The following is a 25,618-nucleotide window of genomic DNA, read 5'->3' on the forward strand; positions in this document are numbered from 1 at the left end:
TTAGTTTGGCATATCCTTCTTTGACTTTTAATGATATGTGTTGTTTGAGGCTGAGTTCAGTGTCTATTATTACACCGAGGTTCCGTACTTTCTCGGCTATTTCAATTTTCTGATTGTTTTTTAGTAGGATCGGAGATTGGATGACTGTTATGTTTTTTCGTTCAAGATGGAGGAATTCGGTTTTTTCTATGTTAATGACTAGCTCTATTTGATTTAGTAGTTGTTTAATGATGTCAAGGTACATGATTGCTAGGTTTAGTGTTTTTTCCAATGAGTCTTCGATTGGTAGTAATATTTGAATATCATCAGCGTATATGTAGTGTAAGATACCCATGCCCGCTAGCAGATGGCATAGTGGAAGTAGGTAGATATTAAAGAGTGTAGTGGAGAGTGCTGATCCTTGTGGTAATCCAGTCACTAGATTTATTTTCTCTGACAGTGTGTTTTTTATTTGAACTTGATAATATCTGTTACTTAGGTATGATCTGAACCAGACTTTAGTTTTTTCCTTTAATCCAATTTTGTTGAGTCTTTTTAGCAATATGTCATGATTTACTGTGTCAAAGGCAGAGGATAGGTCAAGCATTAGAAGGATGTAATGTTTACCGTTGTCAAAGCCTCTCATTATGCTGTCAGTCAATGAGAGAAGTAAGGTTTCGGTGCTGTAATGTTTGCGAAATCCGTGCTGTGATGGGTACAGTATATTATTGTTGTCTAGGTGTTCTGCTAATTGTTTCTGAACGATTTTTTCTATTAATTTTGCTATTAGTGGCAGATTTGATAATGGTCTGTAGTTACTCAGTATAAGTGGGTCACTGTTCTTTTTCTTTATTATTGGTTTAATTATTGCTCCTTTCAGGTTATCTGGAAGGGATCCCTCCTCTAAGGAGAGGTTTATGATTTTTGTTAATGTAGGGGAGACTATGTTAGCTAATTTTTTGATGTCGATTGTTGGTATGGTGTCAATTATATGTGGGGCTGGGTTTATCTTTTTTAGTATGGTTTCAACTTCAGTTTCTGTTGTTTCCTCAAATGTGGCCCAATGTGTACTGTCCCTTGTGTGCATTTTGATTTCTTGTTTTGTTGTGTTTGGGATTTTATTTTTCAGGTTTCTAATTTTGTCATTGAAGTAATGAGCTATTTCGTTACATTTGTTTTCAGGTAGCTCTGTGGGAGCGTATATTGAGTTCTTTGAATGCTTTTGCATAGGGGTCCACTACCTTTTTCAACTTTGTTTCCTGCTTGTAGTGCCTTCCCTCAGTCTAAAACAAATCACAGGTATACATTTTTGAAGAACTGCTATTGCTGTTAGTTTCTGCATTTATTATTGAATCACTTTCTCGCCAATTTTCTCAGCTTCCCTGGAAATCACTGGCTAGTATTGTCCAGTTCTATTACATGTGGAAGACGACTGACCGTTACATTCAGCAGGTGAGCTGAGGGTTTTCTATCCATCTGTGTCTGTCTCTGGCGTGCATGAGGCTGGGAGGTGGATGTAGGTTGTGGTGGTGTATGAGTGCCTCGTCCTCTGTCTGTGATCGATAAGGGCAGGACACGAAGAAGAGAGGGAGAGAAGGTCTGTATATGTGTGACCTTGAGTGCTGAAGTTCTCCTTAAATGTGAATCCCCTTCACAAGGGTTGCTTTTCAACCAACATTCATGTTATTACTAGCAGATGGCACTCCGTCGGATGTCACTCGTTCTCACTTTCTGATGCAATCTTCCTGTTTTCGTTGACAGAAACGCCTGAAGGCAGCAGAGGCAGATAGCAAGCTAAAGCAAGTTTACATCCCAACTTAGTGAGTATGAGAGCAGAGGAGGGTGGGCAGTGGCCGCAGCACTGGCCGAGTACGTAACCATGTTACTTCTCAACCTTTTCCCCTGCAGCACAAAACCAAACCCAAACCAGATTATCTCGGTGGGATCCAAGCCAGGGATGAATGGAGCTGGGTTCCAGAAGGGGCTGACGTGCGAGAGCTGTCACAGTGAGTACCAGCTGAGGGGGGAGGGTGGAGAGGTAAGGAGAAGAGGAGTGGGCTGTGCCTTACCAGCTCATCTGGCCCAAGGCGGGCAGCTCTGCTTGTGGACTGCACCCCTGCTGATGCATCCCATTCTCCTTCCTCAGCTACGCAGTCGGCTCAGTGGTATGCCTGGGGGCCTCCGAACATGCAGTGCCGGCTCTGTGCCTCCTGCTGGATATATTGGAAGAAGTATGGCGGCCTGAAGACACCCACGCAGCTGGAGGGGGCAGCCCGCAGTGCAAGCACGGTACACCAAGGGAGAGGGGGGAGAAGCCACCTTCCTTTATTTGGATGGGGGGGGGGCGAGGGGGTAGATGTCATTTGGGACAGTCTCTGTTCATATATCTGCTGCATAAGTTTCTATCCCTGCACAGTACACGATGTGTGTAGGAAAGGCGTTGGGGGGGTAGGTCTCTGTTCCTGTCTTGCCTGCAAGAGTCATGCTCAGTGCATAGTAAGCAGAATGTGTTAGGGGCCTATGACAAGGTGTCTGTCCTGTCTCTGCTGCAGGAGTCTTTTGTTACGTGCATTAAGACCACATATAGCCCATCCACATCTCCTGTTCAGCTTTATGGTCCTCCCTCGGAGATGCTCTATGCTTGTCCCAAGCTTTCTTGAATTCTGACACTGCCCTTTTCTGCGTCAATAAGCAGGGCTAAATTAGCCATGACACGTGGGTTGTGGCATCCAAAGGTGTTGAACGAACCTCTCTTTGAGCTCAGAAGAGTCTTTGCTGCACTGAGCATGTGTGGGAGTGACCATGCGCGTGCTGCCTTGTGAGCCCCTCAGTCATTTTTTGTTCACACTACTATCTGAATGTTCACTTCTCTTCCTCTCTTATTGGAAAATATTTTGGGGATTTCCCCTCTTTTCTCTTGTCTTGCTACACAAGAAGATGCCTGGACCCAATAAGCCTACCATTAGCAGCTTCAAGGTCTGTGTCTGTGGACATAACATGCCTGGGACCCTATTATGACTCTTCCAGCTATTAATATTGTGGCTGGATGTCACCCAGAACACACGAGAATCTGGCTCCGGGTCCATTCAAGCTCCTCTTCATCCATTAGCTTCTATGCACAGTGAGTCAAGCAGGGGCTCCTCCCACTGCGGATGAAGCTTTGGGGTTGAGGGCTGAAAGAAGCATTGGATGGCTTTATGGAGCAATTGGTTCAGGAACCGACGAGAGAGGGAGCAATTTTAGATCTAATTCTCAGTGGAGCACAGGACTTGGTGAGAGAGGTAACGGTGGTGGGGGCCGCTTGGCAATAGTGATCATAATATGATCAAATTTGATTTAATGACTGGAAAAGGAACAGTGTGCAAAACCAAGGCTCTCGTGCTAAACTTTCAAAAGGGAAACTTTGAGAAAATGAGAAAAATTGTTAGAAAAAAACTGAAAGGAGCAGCTACAAATGTAAAAAATGTCCAAGAGGCGTGGTCATTGTTAAAAAATACCATTCTAGAAGCACAGTCCAGATGTATTCCACACATTAAGAAAGGTGGAAAGAAGGCAAAACGATTACCGGCATGGTTAAAAGGGGAGGTGAAAGAAGCTATTTTAGCCAAAAGATCTTCATTCAAAAATTGGAAGAAGGATCCAACAGAAGAAAATAGGATAAAGCATAAACATTGGCAAGTTAAATGTAAGACATTGATAAGACAGGCTAAGAGAGAATTTGAAAAGAAGTTGGCTGTAGAGGCAAAAACTCACAGTAAAAACTTTTTTAAATATATCCGAAGCAGAAAGCCTGTAAGGGAGTCAGTTGGACCGTTAGATGATCGAGGGGTTAAAGGGGCACTTAGAGAAGATAAGGCCATCGCGGAAAGATTAAATGATTTCTTTGCTTCGGTGTTTACTGAAGAGGATGTTGGGGAGGTACCCGTAATGGAGAAGGTTTTCATGGGTAATGATTCAGATGGACTGAATCAAATCACGGTGAACCTAGAAGATGTGGTAGGCCTGATTGACAAACTGAAGAGTAGTAAATCACCTGGACCGGATGGTATACACCCCAGAGTTCTGAAGGAACTAAAAAATGAAATTTCAGACCTATTAGTAAAAATTTGTAACTTATCATTAAAATCATCCATTGTACCTGAAGACTGGAGGATAGCAAATGTAACCCCAATATTTAAAAAGGGCTCCGGGGCGATCCGGGAAACTACAGACCGGTTAGCCTGACTTCAGTGCCAGGAAAAATAGTGGAAAGTGTTCTAAACATCAAAATCACAGAACATATAGAAAGACATGGTTTAATGGAACAAAGTCAGCATGGCTTTACCCAGGGCAAGTCTTGCCTCACAAATCTGCTTCACTTTTTTGAAGGAGTTAATAAACATGTGGATAAAGGTGAACCGGTAGATATAGTATACTTGGATTTTCAGAAGGCGTTTGACAAAGTTCCTCATGAGAGGCTTCTAGGAAAAGTAAAAAGTCATGGGATAGGTGGCGATGTCCTTTCGTGGATTGCAAACTGGCTAAAAGACAGGAAACACAGAGTAGGATTAAATGGACAATTTTCTCAGTGGAAGGGAGTGGACAGTGGAGTGCCTCAGGGATCTGTATTGGGACCCTTACTTTTCAATATATTTATAAATGATCTGGAAAGAAATACGACGAGTGAGATAATCAAATTTGCAGATGACACAAAATTGTTCAGAGTAGTTAAATCACAAGCAGATTGTGATAAATTGCAGGAAGACCTTGTGAGACTGGAAAATTGGGCATCCAAATGGCAGATGAAATTTAATGTGGATAAGTGCAAGGTGATGCATATAGGGAAAAATAACCCATGCTATAATTACACAATGTTGGGTTCCATATTAGGTGCTACAACCCAAGAAAGAGATCTAGGTGTCATAGTGGATAACACATTGAAATCGTCGGTGCAGTGTGCTGCGGCAGTCAAAAAAGCAAACAGAATGTTGGGAATTATTAGAAAAGGAATGATGAATAAAACGGAAAATGTCAAAATGCCTCTGTATCGCTCCATGGTGAGACCGCACCTTGAATACTGTGTACAATTCTGGTCGCCACATCTCAAAAAAGATATAATTGCGATGGAGAAGGTACAGAGAAGGGCTACCAAAATAAGGGGAATGGAACAACTCCCCTATGAGGAAAGACTAAAGAGGTTAGGACTTTTCAGCTTGGAGAAGAGACGGCTGAGGGGGGATATGATAGAGACGTTTAAAATCATGAGAGGTCTAGAACGGGTAGATGTGAATCGGTTATTTACTCTTTCAGATGATAGAAGTACTAGGGGGCACTCCATGAAGTTAGCATGGGGCACATTTAAAACTAATCGGAGAAAGTTCTTTTTTACTCAACGCACAATTAAACTCTGGAATTTGTTGCCAGAGAATGTGGTTCGTGCAGTTAGTATAGCTGTGTTTAAAAAAGGATTGGATAAGTTCTTGGAGGAGAAGTCCATTACCTGCTATTAAGTTCACTTAGAGAATAACCACTGCCATTAGCAATGGTTACATGGAATAGACTTAGTTTTTGGGTACTTGCCAGGTTCTTATGGCCTGGATTGGCCACTGTTGGAAACAGGATGCTGGGCTTGATGGACCCTTGGTCTGACCCAGTATGGCATTTTCTTATGTTCTTATGTTGTAAATGGCATATGGCTATAATCTGTTGAGAAAGGATAGAGAGTACTGATAAGGGTAAGGAATAGTTCTTTATGTCAAAAACAATATCTTAGTAACTGAAATGCAGGGGTATAGGGAAAGGAGGAAGCCCTATGGGCTGTCTAAAAAATAAATAAATAAATAAAAAGATGATGGCACTTCCATTTACACTAGTGTGGTCTGCAGGCCTCTGAATCAGGCAGAAGAACTGGACAGGGATCTATCTGAAGACATCCAAAAGGTAGGAAGGGAGATTTTAATCTGCCGGATGTGGATTGGGTTATCCCTGCTGCAGAATCTATAAGAAATAGAGAAATTGTGGATCCTGTTCGTACCCCATATCAGTCCAGTCAAGTGGGGTTCGCATCCCCACCAGCAGATGGAGGCAGAGAACTAACAACTTTGAGGCATTGCCACATAACCAAGAGGGCCACCTGCAGTCCCTCAGTATTTCTCTGTCTCCAGCAGATGGAAGAGGTGCAAACCTCCAGTTAAGAAGAAAGAAAGAAGGGACGGAAGAAGAGAAGTTAGACGACGTTCCCAGAGGTGTTAGGTTCCTTCGTGGGCCATACCTCAGGTTGAGCCAGGCGAGCGGGAGGTTGGTAACCACAGTTTCTCTATTTCTTATAGGTTCTGCGGCAAGGATAACCCAATCCACATCCGGCAGATTAAAATCTCCCTTCCTACCTTTTGGATGTCTTCAGCTTTAGTTCTCTGCCTCCATCTGCTGCTGGGGATGCAAAACCCACTTGTCTGGATTGATCTGGGGTACGAACAGGATTCCCTGATGAGCTTTAGCCCACAGCAGATCCTGGGGTCTGACAGCCAGGGGTCCTGGTTCACTCTTAGCCCCTGATGGCTTTTGGCCCAGAGGTGTTGCCAGCAGCAGGGAAGTATTCCTCTTTTTGCTTGAATTTCTTCCTTCGCTGTGGCTGCTGTTTCTTTAAAGAAAAAGGAAAAAAAAAAGTTACATTTTTTTTTCAGCAGCAACTGCTTGGGCTGTTCCTGGTTTGATCATCTGGGCAGGGGAGCAGTGTAGCTTCTCTGTTCCCAGCTTCAGGCTGCTCGGGGAGCCGGAGGCTGCGGCGGGCAGTGTTCCCCTCCTCTCCCGCCTGCCGTGATCACGTGGCTTTTGTTCCTCTGCAGCAGGCCCGCCCGCGTGGAGACAAGATGGCGCTCACAGTGGTTTCCCAGCGCGGGAAAGCTTCCGGCTACTTGGGGAGCCAGAGGCCTCGCTGGGCAGTTCCCCTCCCCTCCTGCGTCCCGCGATCACGCGGCTTCTGTTCCTCTGCAGCAGGCCCGCCCGCATGGAGACAAGATGGCGCAGACAGTGGGTTCCCAGCGCGGGAAAGCTTCCGGCTACTTGGGGAGCCAGAGGCCTCGCTGGGCAGTTCCCCTCCCCTCCTACGTCCCATGATCACGCGGCTTCTGTTCCTCCACAGCAGGCCCGAATGCGTGGAGACAAGATGGCGCCCACAGTGGTTTCCCAGCGCGGGAAAGCTTGTCGGGCCGGAGGCCTGGCTTGAGGACAGCTGAATGCAGCTGGTAGGAGAGTCACGGGTTCCCAAGGTCCTGTCAGGATCAATACTGGGAGCCTAAACAGTCTGTCAGGCAGGAGGACGGACTACAGCTCAGAAGGTGACGGACTCCCAGGAGCCCTATTGACTCCAGTGATCCCGTTTGGGGGGGGGAGGGGAGAGGATGACATGCAGTTTTCCTCAGAATTTGTCTTGCTTATTTATTTATTTAAAGTTTTTTCGACCGACATTCGTTGGAAACATCACATCAGTTTTACATGGAACAGGAATGCAGCGTATATGCTTTACAAAGAACTGTTTATTTTATTTATTTATTTAAACATTTTTATATACCGGCATTAGTTGTGGACATCATGTCGGTTTACAGTAAACAGGTTAAGTTTGGAAAAATTACATTTTAACAGGGAAGTCAAAACTGGGAGCGGGGGTAACGAAAGGCAGCTGAGAAAAGACAGGATAACAAAACGAGGTTCCTCGAAGTGAGGAGAGGGAATATAACAAAACATAGCTCCTCAATATGAGGAAAAGGAGTAGACATAATGTGGTCTACTTTGGCACGTATTGATGGCTTTTTATTCTGGGTAAGCTTGGTTGAACAACCATGTTTTCAATTTCTTTTTGAAGTTGTTCATACATGGTTCGAGGCGTATGTCAGGCGGTAGTGTGTTCCAGTGAGTGGGACCGGCAATCGAGAGAGCACGGTCGCGTGTGGAGGAGAGATGGGCTGTTTTCAAGGAGGGCACAAGTAGGGTGCCAGATTTTGCTGTTCTGGTGGGTCGATTGGACTTAGGAGTTGTAAAAGGGAGGTCTAACCAGTTGGAGTTGTGCATGTGGATTGCTTTGTGAATTATGGTAAGTGTTTTGTAGATAATGCGTGATGATATGGGGAGCCAGTGTAAGTCTCTGAGGATGGGGGTGATGTGATCATATTTGCAGGAGTTTGCAATGAGTCTCGCTGCCGCATGTTGTAGCATTTGTAGAGGTTTAATGGTAGAGTAGGGGAGCCCAATGAATAAAGCATTGCAGTAGTCTAATTTGGATGTGATGGTAGCCTGGATAACTGTACGGAAATCTTGGGTGTGTAGGAGAGGTCTAAGCTTTTTGAGCACATTTAAGTTTGAAAAAGCAGGCTTTGAGTATGGAGTTTACGTAGTTCTTCATACTTAATTGATGGTCAAGGATGACTCCAAGGTCCCTCACAAAGGGTTGAGTTGAGGGGAGGTTGAGTTTGGTAGTATTAGACAGAGGAGGGGAAGATGATGAGTGGGGGGAGATGAGTAGAAGCTCAGTTTTGTTCGTATTGATGGCAAGATGGAGATTAGTGAGAAGGGAGTTAATGGCTGTGAGGCATTTCTCCCAATGTTCTAGGGTGTCAGCGATAGAGTTCTGTATGGGGATGATGATCTGAACGTCATCAGTGTAAAGGTAGAACTTAAGGTTAAGGTCAGAGAGGAAGTGGCATAGGGGGGTGATGTAAATGTTGAAGAGGGTGGAAGAAAGTGAAGAGCCTTGGGGGACTCCCTGCTGGGAGGGGCTGTGGGGTGGATGTGGAGTTCCCGATTTTAACGGAGAACTTTGTTAGAGAGGAAGGATTTAAACCAGGCAAGAGCCAGATCTGAGATGCCAATGTTTTCCAGGCGTGTTATAAGATGATGGTGGCTAATGGTGTCGAAGGCTGATGAAATGTCGAGGAGGGCAAGGAGGTAGCTGTGGCCTTGACCCATGCCTCGGAGGAGATGGTCAGAAAGGGAGAGAAGTAAGGATTCAGTGTTAAAGTGTTTCCGGAATCCAAATTGTGATGGGTGGAGGATCAGATGGTCTTCAAGATAATCCATGAGTTGTGATTAACATCAATATATATTGATCATATATAATATATATGATATATATAATAATAATATTATTATATATATATATCATATATAATAATATATATAATATATAATATCCTACCTAATAAATGAAGGATGACCGACGTGCCGCAAATGCGCAGTAGAGACCAGCTCTACCGCGCATGTGCGGGCGAGCACGTCGGTCTGAGCCAGAAAAAAAGAAAAAAAATGGCGGCGTCCAGTGGCAGCGGCGTCCAGTGGCGGCAGCGTTGGGTGGCAGCGGCGGCGGCGGCAGCGAGGGAGGAGAGAGAGAGGGAGGGACTGAGTGAGAGGGGAGGAGAGAGAGGGAGTGGGACTGAGTGAGAGGGAGGGAGTGGGACTGAGTGAGAGGGAGGGAGGGAGTGGGACTGAGTGAGAGGGGGGACTGAGTGAGAGGGGGGGAGAGAGAGTGAGGGGGGGAGAGGGAGGGAGGGAGTGGGACTGAGAGAGGGAGGGAGTGGGACAGAGAGGGAGGGAGGGAGTGGGACTGAGGGAGAGGGGGAGGGAGTGGGACTGAGGGAGAGTGAGTGGGACTGAGTGAGAGGGAGGGAGAGAGGGGGGAGGGAGTGAGTGAGACTGAGTGGGAGGGAGGGACTGAGTGAGAGGAGAGGGAGGAGTGGGTGAGAGGGAGGGAGGTAGGGGGTGGTGAAGAGTGAGGGGAGAGAGAATGAGGGGGAGGTGAGAGACAGAGGGATGTAGCCCGTTTTAACGGGCTTAACGGCTTGTATATATTATATATAACATATATAATATATCAGTTTTAGGCGCTCCCGTTTGGGTTGGCGACGGCTCCTCGCGTCTTTACCAAAGTCATGGTGGTGGTAGCTGCAGCCCTCAGGAGGCTGCAGCTACCATCCCTATCTGGACGATTGGCTCATCTGCGCGAAGTCGGAGGAGCTTTGCTGGACAGCGGTTCACTCAGTAGTGACCCGGCTCCAAGCCCTTGGTTGGGTCGTCAATTTTGCCAAGAGCCAATTAGTTCCGTCCCAGGTGCTGAACTTCTTGGGAGCTCGGTTCGACACATCGGTCGGCAGTTTTTCTCACGCAGGAGCAATTTGACAAGTTAACGGCTCAGATTCGGCGGCTGTTGTCTCTGCCACTATCACGAATTTGGGATTACTTGCAGGTGCTTGGGTCTGTGGCATCTAATCGGGAACTAGTCCCTTGGGCCTTTGCTCATATGAGACCCTTGCAGAGGGCGTTACTGTCTCGGGACCCAAAATCGGAGGAGTTCCAAGTCCGATTGCCGCTTGACGATCCAGCCAGGTCCAGTCTCCAGTGGTGGTTGATTCTGGCCCACGTGCAGCATGGGATGGACCTGGAGGAGCCCCTGTGGGTGGTCGTGACGACGGACGCCAGCCTCTCCGGATGGGGGGCGGTTTGCCAATCAAAAGCAGTGTAGGGTCGTTGGACAGGACGTCAGGCACAGTGGTCTATTAGATGACCGAGGGGTTAAAGGAGCTCTTTATTTATTTATTTAGAATCTTTTAATATACCGATACTCAAGATAAATATCTTATACCGGTTTACAGCAAAACAAGGGAAAACCAACGATATAGGAGAAAAAGTTACATAAAACAAGGTGATGAATTCAGGACAACTGTAAGAAATGGAAATAGCTTAACATAACATAGAAATGACATAGAAACATAGAAATGACGGCAGAAGAAGACCGAATGGCCCATCCAGTCTGCCCAGCAAGCCTCACACATTTTTTCTCTCATTCTTATCTGTTACTCTTAGCTCCTTGTTCTATTCCCCTTCCACCCCCACCATTAATGTAGAGAGCAGTGATGGAGCTGCATGCAAGTGAAATATCTAGCTTGATTAGTTAGGGGTAGTAGGGGCAGTAACCGCCGCGATAAGCAAGCTACACCCATGCTTATTTGTTTTACCTAGACTATGTTGTACAGCTCTTGTTGGTTTTTTTTTTTTTTTTTTTTTTTTTTCTTCTCCCCTGCTGTAGAAGCAGAGAGCCATGCTGGATATGCATTGAAAGTGAAGTATCAGGCACATTTGGTTGGGGTAGTAACCGCCGTAACAAGCCAGCTACTCCTCGCTTTGTGATTGCGAATCCTTTTTTTTTCTTCACCCCTGTCGTTGAAGCTATGCAGGATATGCGTGAAGCATCAGTTTTTTGTTTTTTTTTTTTTTTTTTTCCCCCTGCCCTTGAAGCAGAGAGCTATGCTGGAAATGTGTGATGTATCAGTCTTTCTCCCATGCCGATGCAGGAGAGAACCATGCTGGATATGCATGGAAAGTGAAGTATCAGGCACATTTGGTTTGGGGTAGTAACTGCCGTAACAAGCCAGCTACTCCCCGCATTTTGAGTGCGAACCCTTTTTCTTCTCCTTTGCCGTTGTAGCAGAGAGCTCTGCTGGATGTGTGAAGTATCAGTTATTCTTCTCCCCTGTCATTGAAGCAGAGAGCTATGCTGTATATGCATTGAAAGTGAAGTATCAGGCATATTTGGTTTGGGGTAGTAACCGCCGTAACAAGCCAGCTACTCCCCTCTTTATGAGTGCAAATCCTTTTTTCCATTACCTCTTGCTGTTGAAGCTTAGAGTGATGTAGGAGTCACAGTAAGCATGTGTATGTTTATTTAGTAAGGGTATTGTGTCAATAGCCATCATTCTGGCGAGTCACCCACTCTTCATTGGTGGCCTCTTGACTTTATGGATCCGCAGTGTTTATCCCACGCCCCTTTGAAGTCTTTCACAGTTCTGGTCTTCACCACTTCCTCCGGAAGGGCATTCCAGGCATCCACCACCCTCTCCGTGAAGAAATACTATACTATACGCTACTATAGAGTAGAAAACTAGCAAAGTAAAATAGTGACTAGGTGAACGACTTGGTAGGTGATCAACAAACAAATGAACAAACAGTTTTTAAATCACTTAGTAGGTGATTAAACCAAAGCAGTGTTTTAAGGGGTGGTACTGTCTGTACAGGGCAACTGATTAATGGAGATGGGGTTGATGCTAAGAGGGAGGGGGTGGTCGAGGGGCTAGAGGCTTGGAGGAGGGGGGGCGGGGGATCAGAGGGGAGGAAAGATTGAAGGGTGGGAGGGGGGGAAGGTGGGTTGAGAATCTAGCGGGGGAGGCTTGCATAGTTATTGGTTGGGAGCAGGAGAACAGTCTGAGCTTGAAATTATAGATGGAAACAGAGTAGTTTAGATGGGAGCTATGAAAGAATATTTAAGTACATACTATGAAGGAATATTATGTACAATCCTACTTTGTGGATTTGTGGAATGTTCAATCAGGGAAGGCTTGTTTGAAAAGCCAGGTTTTCAGTTTCTTTCTGAAGGACAAAGGGCATTGTTCCTGGCGAAGCTCTGGTGGTAGTGAGTTCCATTGAGAGGGTCTGGCAGTAGACAAGGCCCGTTTCCGAATGGAGGGGTGAAGTGAGGCTTTAGTAGGGGGTGCGTGAAGCGATCCTTTATATGCCGTTCTGATTGGTCTTATAGATGTGTGCAGGTTGCATGGGATTTTGATTCTGGCCCACGTGCAGAATCAAAATCCCACTCTTAGGGAAGATAAGGCCATTGCAGGAAGACTAAATTAATTCTTTGCTTCCGTGTTTACTAATGAGGATGTTGGGGAGATACCAGTTCCGAAGATGGTTTTCAGGGGTGATGAGTAAGACGAACTGAACAAAATCACTGTGAACCTGGAAGATGTAGTAGGCCAGATTGACAAACTAAAGAGATGCAAATCACCTTGACCGGATGGTATGCATCCTAGGGTACTGAAGGAACTAAAAAATGAAATTTCTGATCTATTTGTTAAAATTTGTAACCTATCATTAAAATTATCCATAGTACCTGAAGACTGGAGGGTGGCCAATGTAACCCCAATATTTAAAAAAGGCTCCAGGGGCGAACCAGGTAACTTTAGACCAGTGAGCCTGTCTTCAGTGCCAGGAAACTATTCTCAAGATCAAAATTGTAGAGCGTATACAAAGACATGGTTTAATTGGAACACAGTCAATTTACCCAAGGGAAGTCTTGCCTAACAAATCTGCTTCATTTTTTTGAAGGGGTTAATAAACATGTGGATAAAGGTGAACCGGTAGATGTAGTATATTTGGATTTTCAGAAGGCGTTTGACAAAGTCCCTCATGAGAGGCTTCTAAGAAAACTAAAAAGTCATGGGATAGGAGGCGATGTCCTTTTGTGGATTACAAACTGGTTAAAAGACCGGAAACAGAGAATAGGATTAAATATAGACTGGGTAAATGTATCATCGGGTCACGCTAGAGAGATAACGTTCCTGGATGGAATAAATGATAGCTTTATGGAGCAATTGGTTCAGGAACCGACGAGAGAGGGAGCAATTTTAGATCTAATTCTCAGTGGAGCACAGGACTTGGTGAGAGAGGTAACGGTGGTGGGGCCGCTTGGCAATAGTGATCATAATATGATCAAATTTGATTTAATGACTGGAAAAGGAACAGTGTGCAAATCCAAGGCTCTCGTGCTAAACTTTCAAAAGGGAAACTTTGATAAAATGAGAAAAATTGTTAGAAAAAAACTGAAAGGAGCCGCTACAAAAGTAAAAAATGTCCAAGAGGCGTGGTCATTGTTAAAAAATACCATTCTAGAAGCACAGTCCAGATGTGTTACACGCATTAAGAAAGGTGGAAAGAAGGCAAAACGATTACCGGCATGGTTAAAAGGGGAGGTGAAAGAAGCTATTTTAGCCAAAAGATCTTCATTCAAAAATTGGAAGAAGGATCCAACAGAAGAAAATAGGATAAAGCATAAACATTGGCAAGTTAAATGTAAGACATTGCTAAGACAGGCTAAGAGAGAATTTGAAAAGAAGTTGGCTGTAGAGGCAAAAAATCACAGTAAAAACTTTTTTAAATATATCCGAAGCAGAAAGCCTGTGAGGGAGTCAGTTGGACCGTTAGATGATCGAGGGGTTAAAGGGGCACTTAGAGAAGATAAGGCCATCGCGGAAAGATTAAATGATTTCTTTGCTTCGGTGTTTACTGAAGAGGATGTTGGGGAGGTACCCGTAATGGAGAAGGTTTTCATGGGTAATGATTCAGATGGACTGAATCAAATCACGGTGAACCTAGAAGATGTGGTAGGCCTGATTGACAAACTGAAGAGTAGTAAATCACCTGGACCGGATGGTATACACCCCAGAGTTCCGAAGGAACTAAAAAATGAAATTTCAGACCTATTAGTAAAAATTTGTAACTTATCATTAAAATCATCCATTGTACCTGAAGACTGGAGGATAGCAAATGTAACCCCAATATTTAAAAAGGGCTCCAGGGGCGATCCGGGAAACTACAGACCGGTTAGCCTGACTTCAGTGCCAGGAAAAATAGTGGAAAATGTTCTAAACATCAAAATCACAGAACATATAGAAAGACATGGTTTAATGGAACAAAGTCAGCATGGCTTTACCCAGGGCAAGTCTTGCCTCACAAATCTGCTTCACTTTTTTGAAGGAGTTAATAAACATGTGGATAAAGGTGAACCGGTAGATATAGTATACTTGGATTTTCAGAAGGCGTTTGACAAAGTTCCTCATGAGAGGCTTCTAGGAAAAGTAAAAAGTCATGGGATAGGTGGCGATGTCCTTTCGTGGATTGCAAACTGGCTAAAAGACAGGAAACAGAGAGTAGGATTAAATGGGCAATTTTCTCAGTGGAAGGGAGTGGACAGTGGAGTGCCTCAGGGATCTGTATTGGGACCCTTACTTTTCAATATATTTATAAATGATCTGGAAAGAAATACGACGAGTGAGATAATCAAATTTGCAGATGACACAAAATTGTTCAGAGTAGTTAAATCACAAGCAGATTGTGATAAATTGCAGGAAGACCTTGTGAGACTGGAAAATTGGGCATCCAAATGGCAGATGAAATTTAATGTGGATAAGTGCAAGGTGATGCATATAGGGAAAAATAACCCATGCTATAATTACACAATGTTGGGTTCCATATTAGGTGCTACAACCCAAGAAAGAGATCTAGGTGTCATAGTGGATAACACATTGAAATCGTCGGTGCAGTGTGCTGCGGCAGTCAAAAAAGCAAACAGAATGTTGGGAATTATTAGAAAAGGAATGATGAATAAAACGGAAAATGTCAAAATGCCTCTGTATCGCTCCATGGTGAGACCGCACCTTGAATACTGTGTACAATTCTGGTCGCCGCATCTCAAAAAAGATATAATTGCGATGGAGAAAGTACAGAGAAGGGCTATCAAAATGATAAAGGGAATGGAACAACTCCCCTATGAGGAAAGACTAAAGAGGTTAGGACTTTTCAGCTTGGAGAAGAGACGACTGAGGGGGGATATGATAGAGGTATTTAAAATCGTGAGAGGTCTAGAACGGGTAGATGTGAATCGGTTATTTACTCTTTCGGATAGTAGAAAGACTAGGGGGCACTCCATGAAGTTAGCATGGGGCACATTTAAAACTAATCAGAGAAAGTTCTTTTTTACTCAACGCACAATTAAACTCTGGAATTTGTTGCCAGAGAATGTGGTTCGTGCAGTTAGTATAGCTGTGTTTAAAAAAGGATTGGATAAGTTCTTGGAGGAGAAGTCCATTACCTGCTATTAAGTTCACTTAGAGAATAGCCACTGCCATTAGCAATGGTTACATGGAATAGACTTAGTTTTTGGGTACTTGCCAGGTTCTTATGGCCTGGATTGGCCACTGTTGGAAACAGGATGCTGGGCTTGATGGACCCTTGGTCTGACCCAGTATGGCATTTTCTTATGTTCTTATGTTCTTATGGTCAATTTTCTCAGTGGACAAGGGTAAACAGTGGAGTGCCCTAGGGATCTGTGCTTTTCAATATATATATAAATGATTTGGAAAGGAATACGACGAGTGAGGTTATCCAATTTGCGGATGATACAAAATTATTCAGAGTAGTTAAATCACAGGCAGACTGTGATACATTACAGGAGGACCTTGCAAGACTGGAAGATTGGGCATCCAAATGGCAGATGAAATTTAATGTGGTCAAGTGCAAGGTGTTGCATATAGGGAAAAATAACCCTTGCTGTAGTTACACGATGTTAGGTTCCATATTAGGAGCTACCACCCAGGAAAAAGATCTAGGCATCATAGGGGATAATATTTTAAAATCATCGGCTCAGTGTGCTGTAGCAGTCAAAAAAGCAAACAGAATTTTAGGAATTATTAGGAAGGGAATGGTTAATAAAACGGAAAATATCATAACGCCTCTATATCACTCCATGGTGAGACCGCACCTGGAATACTGTGTACAATTCTGGTCGCCGCATCTCAAAAAAGATATAGTTGAGATGGAGAAGGTACAGGGAAGGGCAACCAAAATGATAAAGGGGATGGAACAGTTCCCCCTATGAGGAAAGGCTGAAGAGGTTAGGGCTGTTCAGCTTGAAGAAGAGATGGCTGAGGGGGGATATGATAGAGGTCTTTAAGTTCATGAGAGTTCTTGAACGAGTAGATGTGAATCGGTTATTTACACTTTTGAATAATAGAAGGACTAGGGGGCATTCCATTAAGTTAGCAAGTAGCACATTTAAGACTAATCGGAGAAAATTCTTTTTCACTCAGTGCACAATAAAGCTCTGGAATTTGTTGCCAGAGGATGTGGTTAGTGCAGTTAGTGTAGCTGGGTTCAAAAAAGGTTTGGATAAGTTCTTGGAGAAGAAGTCCATTAACGGCTATTAATCAAGTTTACTTAGGGAATAGCCACTGCTATTAATTGCATCAGTAGCATGGGATCTTCTTAGTGTTTGGGTAATTGCCAGGTTCTTGTGGCCTGGTTTGGCCTCTGTTGGAAACAGGATGTTGGGCTTGATGGACCCTTGGTCTGACCCAGCATGGCAATTTCTTATGTTATGTTCTTATGAATCGCTTGGAGACTAGGGCAGTTCAGCTGGCATTGCGAAATGTCCTTCCCCTGGTGAGCCATCGTTCAGTGTGAATGTTGGACAATGCAACAACGGTGGCTTACATCAGTCGTCAAGGCGGAACAAGAAGTAGTTCGGTGGCATTGGAAGCCGATCACTTAATGCGCTGGGCGGAGCGTGATCTGGTGCGGCTGGTAGCCTCTCACATAGCCGGCGTCAACAACATTATAGGCAGATTTTCTCAGCCGTCAGCAGCTAGATCCCGGGGAGTGGGAACTCTCCGAGGAGACGATGCGTCTCGTGACTCATGGGTGGGGGGGGGGGGTACCTCGCCTAGCTAGACTTGTTGGCCACTCAGCAGAATGCCAAGGTGGCTTGGTTCTTCAGTCGCAGAAGGGAACACGGGGCAAAACATCTCGCCCGATCTGAACCCGGATCATTGAACATCGGTCTAACATTAAAAATGGATGAGACAACTCCCTTAGTATCTCATTGGATTACGCTTGGTCACTCTGAATTCGATTTAAAATTCTATGTGATTGACGTGGTACCTCCACCACCCCGTGGCGGTAATTTTTCAGAAATTCTGATCCGCAGGAAACAGAAACGGATTTTTAAATTGAATTGTCTATCACCCCATGGTTTAAACAGTGAGATTGAGTGGCAATTTTTTCTTTAATTTTTTCCTTTAATCTTTTCTTTAATTTTTAATTTTCTGTTTCTTTGTTTTCACCAATCTTTGCATTTTGATTGATTAATGCTGTTCTGTGTTGTTGCGTTCTGATTGGCCATGTTTTTGGCACCTAAACTTCAGTCCCTTTAAATGCTGGGGTTTGCTTTTACTGCCTGCTCTCCTTGCGATTTGACTGTGTAAATGAACAGCGATTTCAAAATATGTTTCTTGTATTTAAATAATGTTTTATGGTATGCCATCTATATTTACATGGTCCCCTATTTCATTTTTGTCAAAATTTCTTTTGTCTTTTAGTTAAAGAATTCCATATTAAAATTTACTGTCCCTCCCGACGCAGCCGGGTTCGGCGAAATACGGGTCCGTGTTGGGGGACCCTTTTGAGAACTATGCTGTCTTGAGCAATGGAGTTGCCGCTTTAATGAAAAATTAAAAAATTACTCTTTCATGATTTTATTTAAAGTCTGGGACTGAATTTACTTTATTTGCATCTCCTTGGATGTTGACTATTGAATAGCTGGAGTGCATTGTCTTTGCTCCTCTGTGCTGTGATTTAGTGAAGTTGGGATATCTCCAAGTGTAATTGAGCGGTTGATGATGTTGGCTAGGGGTTTTGATATTATGTTAGGGATGATCAGTAGAGATTTAGTGGGAATCGTATCAGATGGGTGTGATGAGGGTTTCATTTTCTTGAGGAGTGTTTCTATTTCGGTGGAGGCAGTGGTCTCAAAGGAGTTTCGGGAGGCAAGTAGGTTTTTTGGAAGGGCTTTAGTGGGTAGTGATGTGGTTGGGAAACATGTCATGATTTTAGAAATTTTGTCGTGGAAAAATTGTGCTAGTTCACATCTTGTTTTGGCATCTTCATCAGGTATGGGTGTAGGGGCAGTTTTGGTCAGCTCTGAGACGTATGCGAATAGGGCGTTGGTGTTGAATTGTAAGTTGTGGATTCTCTTGGCGTGGAATTCTCACTTAGTTTTAAGGATGGTCTCTCACGGTAGTTGTGTGGGGAGGATTTGTATTTTGCAAGCTGTGAGGGAGTGGGGTCTTTACGCCAGTTCTTTTCCTGTCTTCTAAGATTGCGTTTCATCTTTTTAAATTCAGGAGTGTACCATGGTTTGTTTTTTTTTTGAGTTGTGTGGGGTTTAGTTCTTTGGACTGAAGAGGGCAGATTTTATTTGCAATGTAACTAGTAAGGCGATTCCAGGATGAGAGTGCAGAATCTGTATCAGTTAGATCGAATTTATTAAGATCATTGGTAAGGGCTGAGATTAGGTCGTCTCTGGAGCAGGGCTTTCTGAAGTGGATAGTATTAATTTTTGTGTGTGTGAGGGTGGCTGTGTTTTTTATTGAAAAGTTTGCTCTAATGAGATAGTGGTCCAACCAGGGAACCAGGGGTGCAGGAAGGAGTGTCAAGTAGGATTCGAGAGTTTATAAAGATTAGATCCAAGGAGTGACCTGCTTTGTGTGTAGGGCTTGTTATTATTTGGTTAAAGCCCATAGCATTGAGTGAGGCCAGGAGCGCATCACATGTGGGAGAAAGAGGTATGGAGTTTACGTGGATAAGGCCTTTTTAACCAGGAAAAGCACTGCTATAAAAGGGCATTTCCTAGCGTTCAGCAGATGGACTCAGGACCAATGGGTATAGTGTGCTCCTGATAGCAGTTGGAGACGGATCAGATTTCAATCTGACGTCAGCCCTAGTACATCTTCCCCTGCGAGACGCCATGCTCTTCAGTATTTTCCGTCTCCATAGCAGTTTGGGACTCTATACACGCACAGCGTTAGAGTATTCTAACCAAAGAAATCCAAAACAAAGAAGAAAACTTACCTCTACAGATGAGCCCCGCTCTCCTGCGGTGATACCTACGGGTCCCTCCCCCAGTCAAGATTCCTGAGGTGATTTCTGCGGTCCCTCAGAGGTAGGCCTCGGTCCAGCAGCCGGTCCCCGGCGTAGGCTTAGCCCCCGGCATCGGGTGCAAATTTGAGCGCAGTGGTGAAGGTATTCCCCACCCCCCCCCCCCCCCCCGCAGCCGGAGACCGCCTGGAACGAGACCGGGAAATGCCGAGACAAGGTAAGGTAGAAAACTTCTTAAAAGTCTCCAGTCTCCGCCGCACAGATAGCCAGCCAGTGTAATTGCTACCGGGTTGATCAGCCCTACCAGGGCTAGACCCCGGTTCGATACGAGGGCCCTCCCATGTGGAGACCCTTCTAGGAGGTCGCCATATTGCCCGCTTGGTCACCGTCACCATTTCCATTTGATCGCCACCCTGTCCGCCGATTCGTTCTGTGCGCACAGAGGCGAGCCGTGCACACAAAATCACTTGTGTGAGCACCGGCGCACGCATAAGTTCAGCGACACCCCCAAGGGCACCGGGCGCTCAGCCACGCGCTCAACTGTGCCGGGCGCATAAGTAAAACTCTGTGCGCAGAGCGGCGCACATCCGACCTACACGCACAACTTCAGCGCACCCTGAGCGCATATCTCAGCCTCCCTGCGTACGCTTGAATGCACAAACAGGAGTTTCTTTCAGCACGCACAAACCATGGCACCACCGAACAAGAAGCTTAAGGCCCAGGGCCTCTGCCCAGCATGCCACATTAGAGCAGTGCAGCACGAAGAGGCCATGGCCTTGTGCATACAGTGCGAGGAGGCCCCATGTGATCCAGCCCAAGGTCCTCCCCAGCCAATACGGGGATCCGGTTCCACCGACAGTACACCGGACCTCGCTACGTCCAGTGGGAGCCTCCCTCAAACGGGGCTTCCCGGGGACGCAGTGCCTCTCAATTTAGACCCAGCCCCAGCTTAGAGGACACGGACACCTCGGATGAGGGTCAAGACTCCCTGGAGGAAGGAGAAATCCCTCCGGGAATGGAACCCTACTGAACCATGAGGCGGTTATTCACCAAAGACGAGCTTTCAGACTTCGTGGCGGACAGCTTGAAAGAGCTCGCTATCCCAGGCACAAGTGCTACAGGGGAACTGAAGACGAACCCCCTCCTTGAGGGACTCTGTCAGGCCTCCCGCTATTTCCCTTTGCTGCAAGCTGTCCAACAGCTGATTGACCTGGAATGGGACTCTCCGGAGGCCACGTTCAAAGGGGGGCTGATCCTGGCAGCCACATACCCCCTGGACCCTGCGGCAAAAGATCTCCTGGCATTCCCCAAAGTGGATGCCATGGTCTGCGCGGTCACAAAGCGCACTACCATCCCAGTCGAGGGAGGAGCGGCACTCAAGGATGCCCAGGACAGATGTCTGGAATCCATACTCAGTCATTCGATGTATCAGCTATGTGGCTACAGATCGCGGCCTGCTGCGCCGTGGTGACACGTGCCTGTTTATCAAAGATCAGGAACGCCACCACACCCTTTGAAGCACTAGAACCAGGAATATCATTCCTCACGGATGCGACCTCCAACCTGGTGAGCACTGCAGCCAGATGCGTCTCGTCCATGGTGGCAGCCAGAAGGTAACTCTGGCCCAAAGCTAGTCAGCTGACGCGACTTCCAAGACTAGACTCACGAGAATGCCCTTTAAGGGAACCCTCCTGTTCGGAAGTGAACTGGAAAAGTTAGCTAACAAATGGGGCGAATCCCCAGTACCGCGACTACCAGAGGACAAGAACAAGAGAAGCCAGCGCCGCTCCCCCCGAACATCTAAGGGCAGGGGATCACAGTGCTTCAAACCATACAAAAATATATATCAAGCATCTCGTCCCGCAGGCAGGGGCCAGTCCTTTCGGAACAAACACAGCAGAAGGGGAGCCGGCTCAGGTCCAGGGCCCAGCCGCACCCCCACAATGAAAATCAGCCGACCCATCCACAGGAAGAAGCCAGAGGGGGCAGGCTTGCCCTATTCTACCAAAGATGGGGCGAGATAACTTCGGACAAGTGGGTCCTACCCATCATTCGAGAGGGATATTATCTGGACTTCCACAATATTCCTCCGGACAAATTTGTGAAATCTCTCTGCCACGACCTCTCCAAGAGGATGGCAGTGGAAATCACGCTGACCAAATTGCTCGCCTTAAAGGCCATAACACCGGTGCCCACGCAACAACAAAATACTGGGCACTATTCCATCTATTTTATCGTTCCCAAGAAAGAGGGTACATTCCGACCCATCCTGGATCTCAAGTCGGTCAAGCGTCACCTGAAGGTCCCTCGCTTCCGCATGGAAACCCTACGCTCAGTCATAAGAGCGATAGAGCTGAGAGAATTCCTCACATCCCTGGATCTGTCAGAAGCCTACCTGCACAATCCCGGTCCACCACGAGCATCAGCGTTTTCTACGCTTCGCGATCCTGGATCCCTGCCATCAGTTGGAGACAGATTAGTTTTATTGAAACTGATACATAACTAAGTGTACCACCTGCAGTCCCTCAGTATTTTTCTGTCTCCAGCAGATGGCAGATGGTGCAAAACCTGCAATCGAGGAGGGGGGAGGGATTTTTGGAAGATTTTCTGATCACAGGATTCCTCCCAGGGAGTTGTCAGATCCTGGTGGGGCTATCCTCCCTGGTTAAGGTGGGCGAGAAGGAAGGGGGTTGGTGACCCTTTTTAGCTCTGTCCGAGAATCCATGGGGTGGACATCTGGCGGTCCAGATCCCACAGCTCACATGTGACAGCCTGGTGTCCTGCTGGCAGCCCTCTTCTCAAGCATCAGATGGAACCGGAATGTACCCGAGTTATTTAAACGTTAATTTTTATTTCTTTTTTTGCTCCTGGGTTTACTTGGGAGACTTGTTAAAGTTTGTTTTCCAAAAAAAATTAAAATTTGCTAGTTGTTTCAAACTGGACTCCCTTGCTCCTGCTCCTTGATTTTTCTTGGGCTGGTGGCCAGGGTTCCCTCTTCAGAGGCAGAACAGCTGGTAAGTCAGGCTGTTTTTAGATGCACGCGGGAGGTAGGAACTGCGGCAGCTAGATCACATGATCGGGGCGATGCCTCGCACTTCTGTTTGCTGAGCCTGCTGGGAGTTGCGTTTTCACCTTATCAGGCATGCGCTTTGCTCTGGGTGCGCTTCAGGTGAGGAGGGTGCATCAGCAGGGCCCTCCCACTGGGTTCGTTCGGCTTCCTCTTCAGTGTGTCGGGCCAGGCCTTCCCCTGGAGCTCCCTCGGATAGTGCGCCAATGGAGGCCATCTTTGATTTGGCCACGCGGCTTCCTCAGGACCCCAGGGGGCCTATTGTTTCCCCACCTCATTTGTCCCTGTTGGGGCTTCTTATGAGGAGAATTGGGTGCATTGTGGAGGGGAGGATTTCCCGCTGCGGAGGGGAATGTCTCCCCTGACACTGGCTCTGAGGACTTCCAGCCATTTTCTTCAGATTTTGTGCTTCTGATGCACCAGGCCTTTTTAGCCAACAAAGCTTCAAGAGGATGCAATTAGTCATGGTCTCATCCCGCAGGAGGTCCTAGATTGTGCGTCAAATCAGCTCTGTCTAAGCGCAAGTGCACAGACAAGTTCTGGCGCATTTTAGGCCTACCCTTGGGGTTAGGGGACCCACAGGGAAAAACGGACAATTCCAAAGATCTGCAGGGATCCCCAGGAGTCCCCTCTGGAGTGTATCCGCTGCAGGATTCACTGGATTCAGTGGAGGACCTGGAGGAGGTCCCTATTGCTAAAGGGGGATGAATCCAAGGTGGTCCGCCTCTTTCGCAGAGAGGAGCTCTGGCCACTGATTCCACAGGTTCTTAAAGAACTGAATCAAGAAGACTCCGAGTCTATTTGGAGGCAGTAGATTTCATACTGGTTGGCCTACAGGGTCCACCAAGGGCATTCCCTTTTCATAAGTCTGTGACAAAGCTGGTGGTTCAGGAGTGGGATACTCTCGAATCTGGGCTCAGAGTGGGCAGAGCTATGGCTAAACTCTATCCGTTGCTGCAGGACACCTTGGAGTTGTTGTCTCTTCCCAAGTTGGATGCTTCGGTGTCTGCAGTTATCAAGAAGACTACTATTCCAGTGGCAGGCTCTGCTGCCTTGCATGATGTACAGGATCATAAATTGGAGCTTCATCTTCGAGGTGTCTACTCTAGCCATACATGCCACAAGCCACTCATGGGGAATTCTAAGTGAATGTGTTCATGTTTGGGTGGTGTTCTGTCCCCAGTTGGTTTTCATAAGGTTAAGTGTTACCAAACATGAACACATTCACTTAGAATTCCCCATGAGTGGCTTGTGATTTGTTGTTTATTAAATAGAGGGGATTTGAATGATCAAGTTTTGTTGTGGTGCTAGCCATACATGTTGCAGTAGCCATACATGTATGCAGTAGTCTGGTCAGAGAGCATGTCTGCATTAGGTCCAGCAGTTGCAGGACTCACAAGTTTCAGGGGAAGCTGCGGTACTGCAGGCTGTCCATCTGGAGGTGGCGGTGGCTTATGCTGCTGATTCTTTCTATGACCATGTTAGGACCTCTTCCCGAATCATGATGGCAGAGGAGTCCGCTAGACGTTTGTTGTGGTTACGTAACTGTTCGGCAGACGTGTGCTGCAAGGCACAATTGGGAGCGCTCCCTTTTAAAGGGAAGCTTTTGTTTGGAGACAACCTGGAGCAGATAATGAAGCATCTAGGTGAGTCCAAGTTGCTCAAGTTGCTGGAGGACAAGCCTAAAGACAGAAAATTTATGCCTGTGCAGGCTAGGTTCCAGGACATTCGGAGGCTTTGTCAGTCCAAGGGTTCAAGAGGTCCTCAGCGGCAAGCCCCTGCCAGGACATCCTCCTGAAATCAGTCCTTTCATGGGGCCAAGAGGTCCTCCCGAGACAATTCAGGGACTAGTGCAGGCGCTAAGTTCTCGCAATGAAGCGAGACTGGCCCACTCTTCAGTTCCAGCAGTTGGAGGACAGTTGGCGTTCTTTTTCGAGGCATAGGTCAAGATTACCACGGACCAATGAGTCCTCCAGGTGATAAGACTGCTACGCTTTAGAATTTTCTCGTCCCATCAGAGATGCCGTTCTCGTGTCCCCTTGCGGGCCTCTTGCAAAGCAGGCAGCGGTTCAAGGAACTGTGGATCGCTTGAAGCAACTGGGAACCATAGTGCCAGTTCTGCTAGAAGAGCAGCGGATGGGGAGATATTCCATTTACTTCATGGTGCCAAAAAAGGACAGTCCTTTCACCCCATTTTGTACTTAGAGGATGAATATTGCCCTCAGAGTTTCCCCATTTTCACATGGAAACTCTTAAGGTCAGTCATTGCGCCGGTGCGTAAAGTAGAGTATTTAACGTCTGTGAACCTGACAGAGCCTTATTTCCACATAGTCATCCGGCAAAAGCACCAGAGGTTCCTCTGCTTCATGGTTCTCAGGGAATATGTGCAGTTTCAAGCCCTTCTCTTCGGTCTGGCTACAGTGCCGCATACATTCGCCAAGGTGATGGTGTTGACGGCCTTAAGAAGAGAAGGGGTGCTGGTGCATCCATACTTGGACGACTGGCTCATATGGGCGGTTGGAAGGTTTTTTTATCAGCGGTCAGTGCAGAAGATGCTACAACGCTTGGAGTCGTTAGGCTGGGTGGTGAATGCCGCGAAGAATCACCTCGTTCCCTCTCAGTCTCTGAAATATCTTGGGGCGTGGTTCAACATGAAAGCGGGGAGAGTGTATCTCACGGAAGAGAAGATTGTGAAGTTACAGGGTCAGGTTTGTCACCTGTTACAGCTCATGGTGCTCAGGGTGTGGGCCTATTTGCAAGTCCTAGGTTCCATGGCATCGACTCTGGAGTTAGTTCTGTAGGCATTCACGTATATGCAACCTCTTCAGAGGGCTCTCCTCTCCTGCTGGAACCCATTATCGGGGGAGTTTCATCTCCATTTGCCTCTCATGGGGGAAGACAGGGACAGTCTTTCCTGGTGGCTGCTTCAGGCCAATCTGGATTGTGGTGTAGGTTTGGAAGTTCCGGATTGGGTGGTGGTCACTACCGATGCCAGTCTGTCAGGCTGGGGAAAAGGGTGTCAGAATCAGGTGGCGCAGGGCCAATGGTAGAGGAAAGAAA

General features: G+C 46.3%; 1 protein-coding gene across 4 annotated transcripts in view; it reads left to right on the forward strand.

Annotated features, from left to right (window-relative positions):
- MTA2 (metastasis associated 1 family member 2) overlaps positions 1-25,618 on the forward strand; it is a 93,942-nt gene that overhangs the window by 38,026 nt on the left and 30,298 nt on the right. For all 4 annotated transcript variants that reach the window (XM_029614874.1, XM_029614872.1, XM_029614873.1 and 1 more), the window contains 4 exons: positions 1,357-1,431; positions 1,741-1,799; positions 1,888-1,985; positions 2,126-2,268. In XM_029614874.1, coding sequence (XP_029470734.1) covers positions 1,357-1,431; positions 1,741-1,799; positions 1,888-1,985; positions 2,126-2,268 — 375 coding nt within the window. The remainder of the gene's footprint in view (positions 1-1,356; positions 1,432-1,740; positions 1,800-1,887; positions 1,986-2,125; positions 2,269-25,618) is intronic.

This window comes from Rhinatrema bivittatum, chromosome 8 (assembly GCF_901001135.1).
Source record: "Rhinatrema bivittatum chromosome 8, aRhiBiv1.1, whole genome shotgun sequence".
NCBI lineage: Eukaryota > Metazoa > Chordata > Amphibia > Gymnophiona > Rhinatrematidae > Rhinatrema > Rhinatrema bivittatum.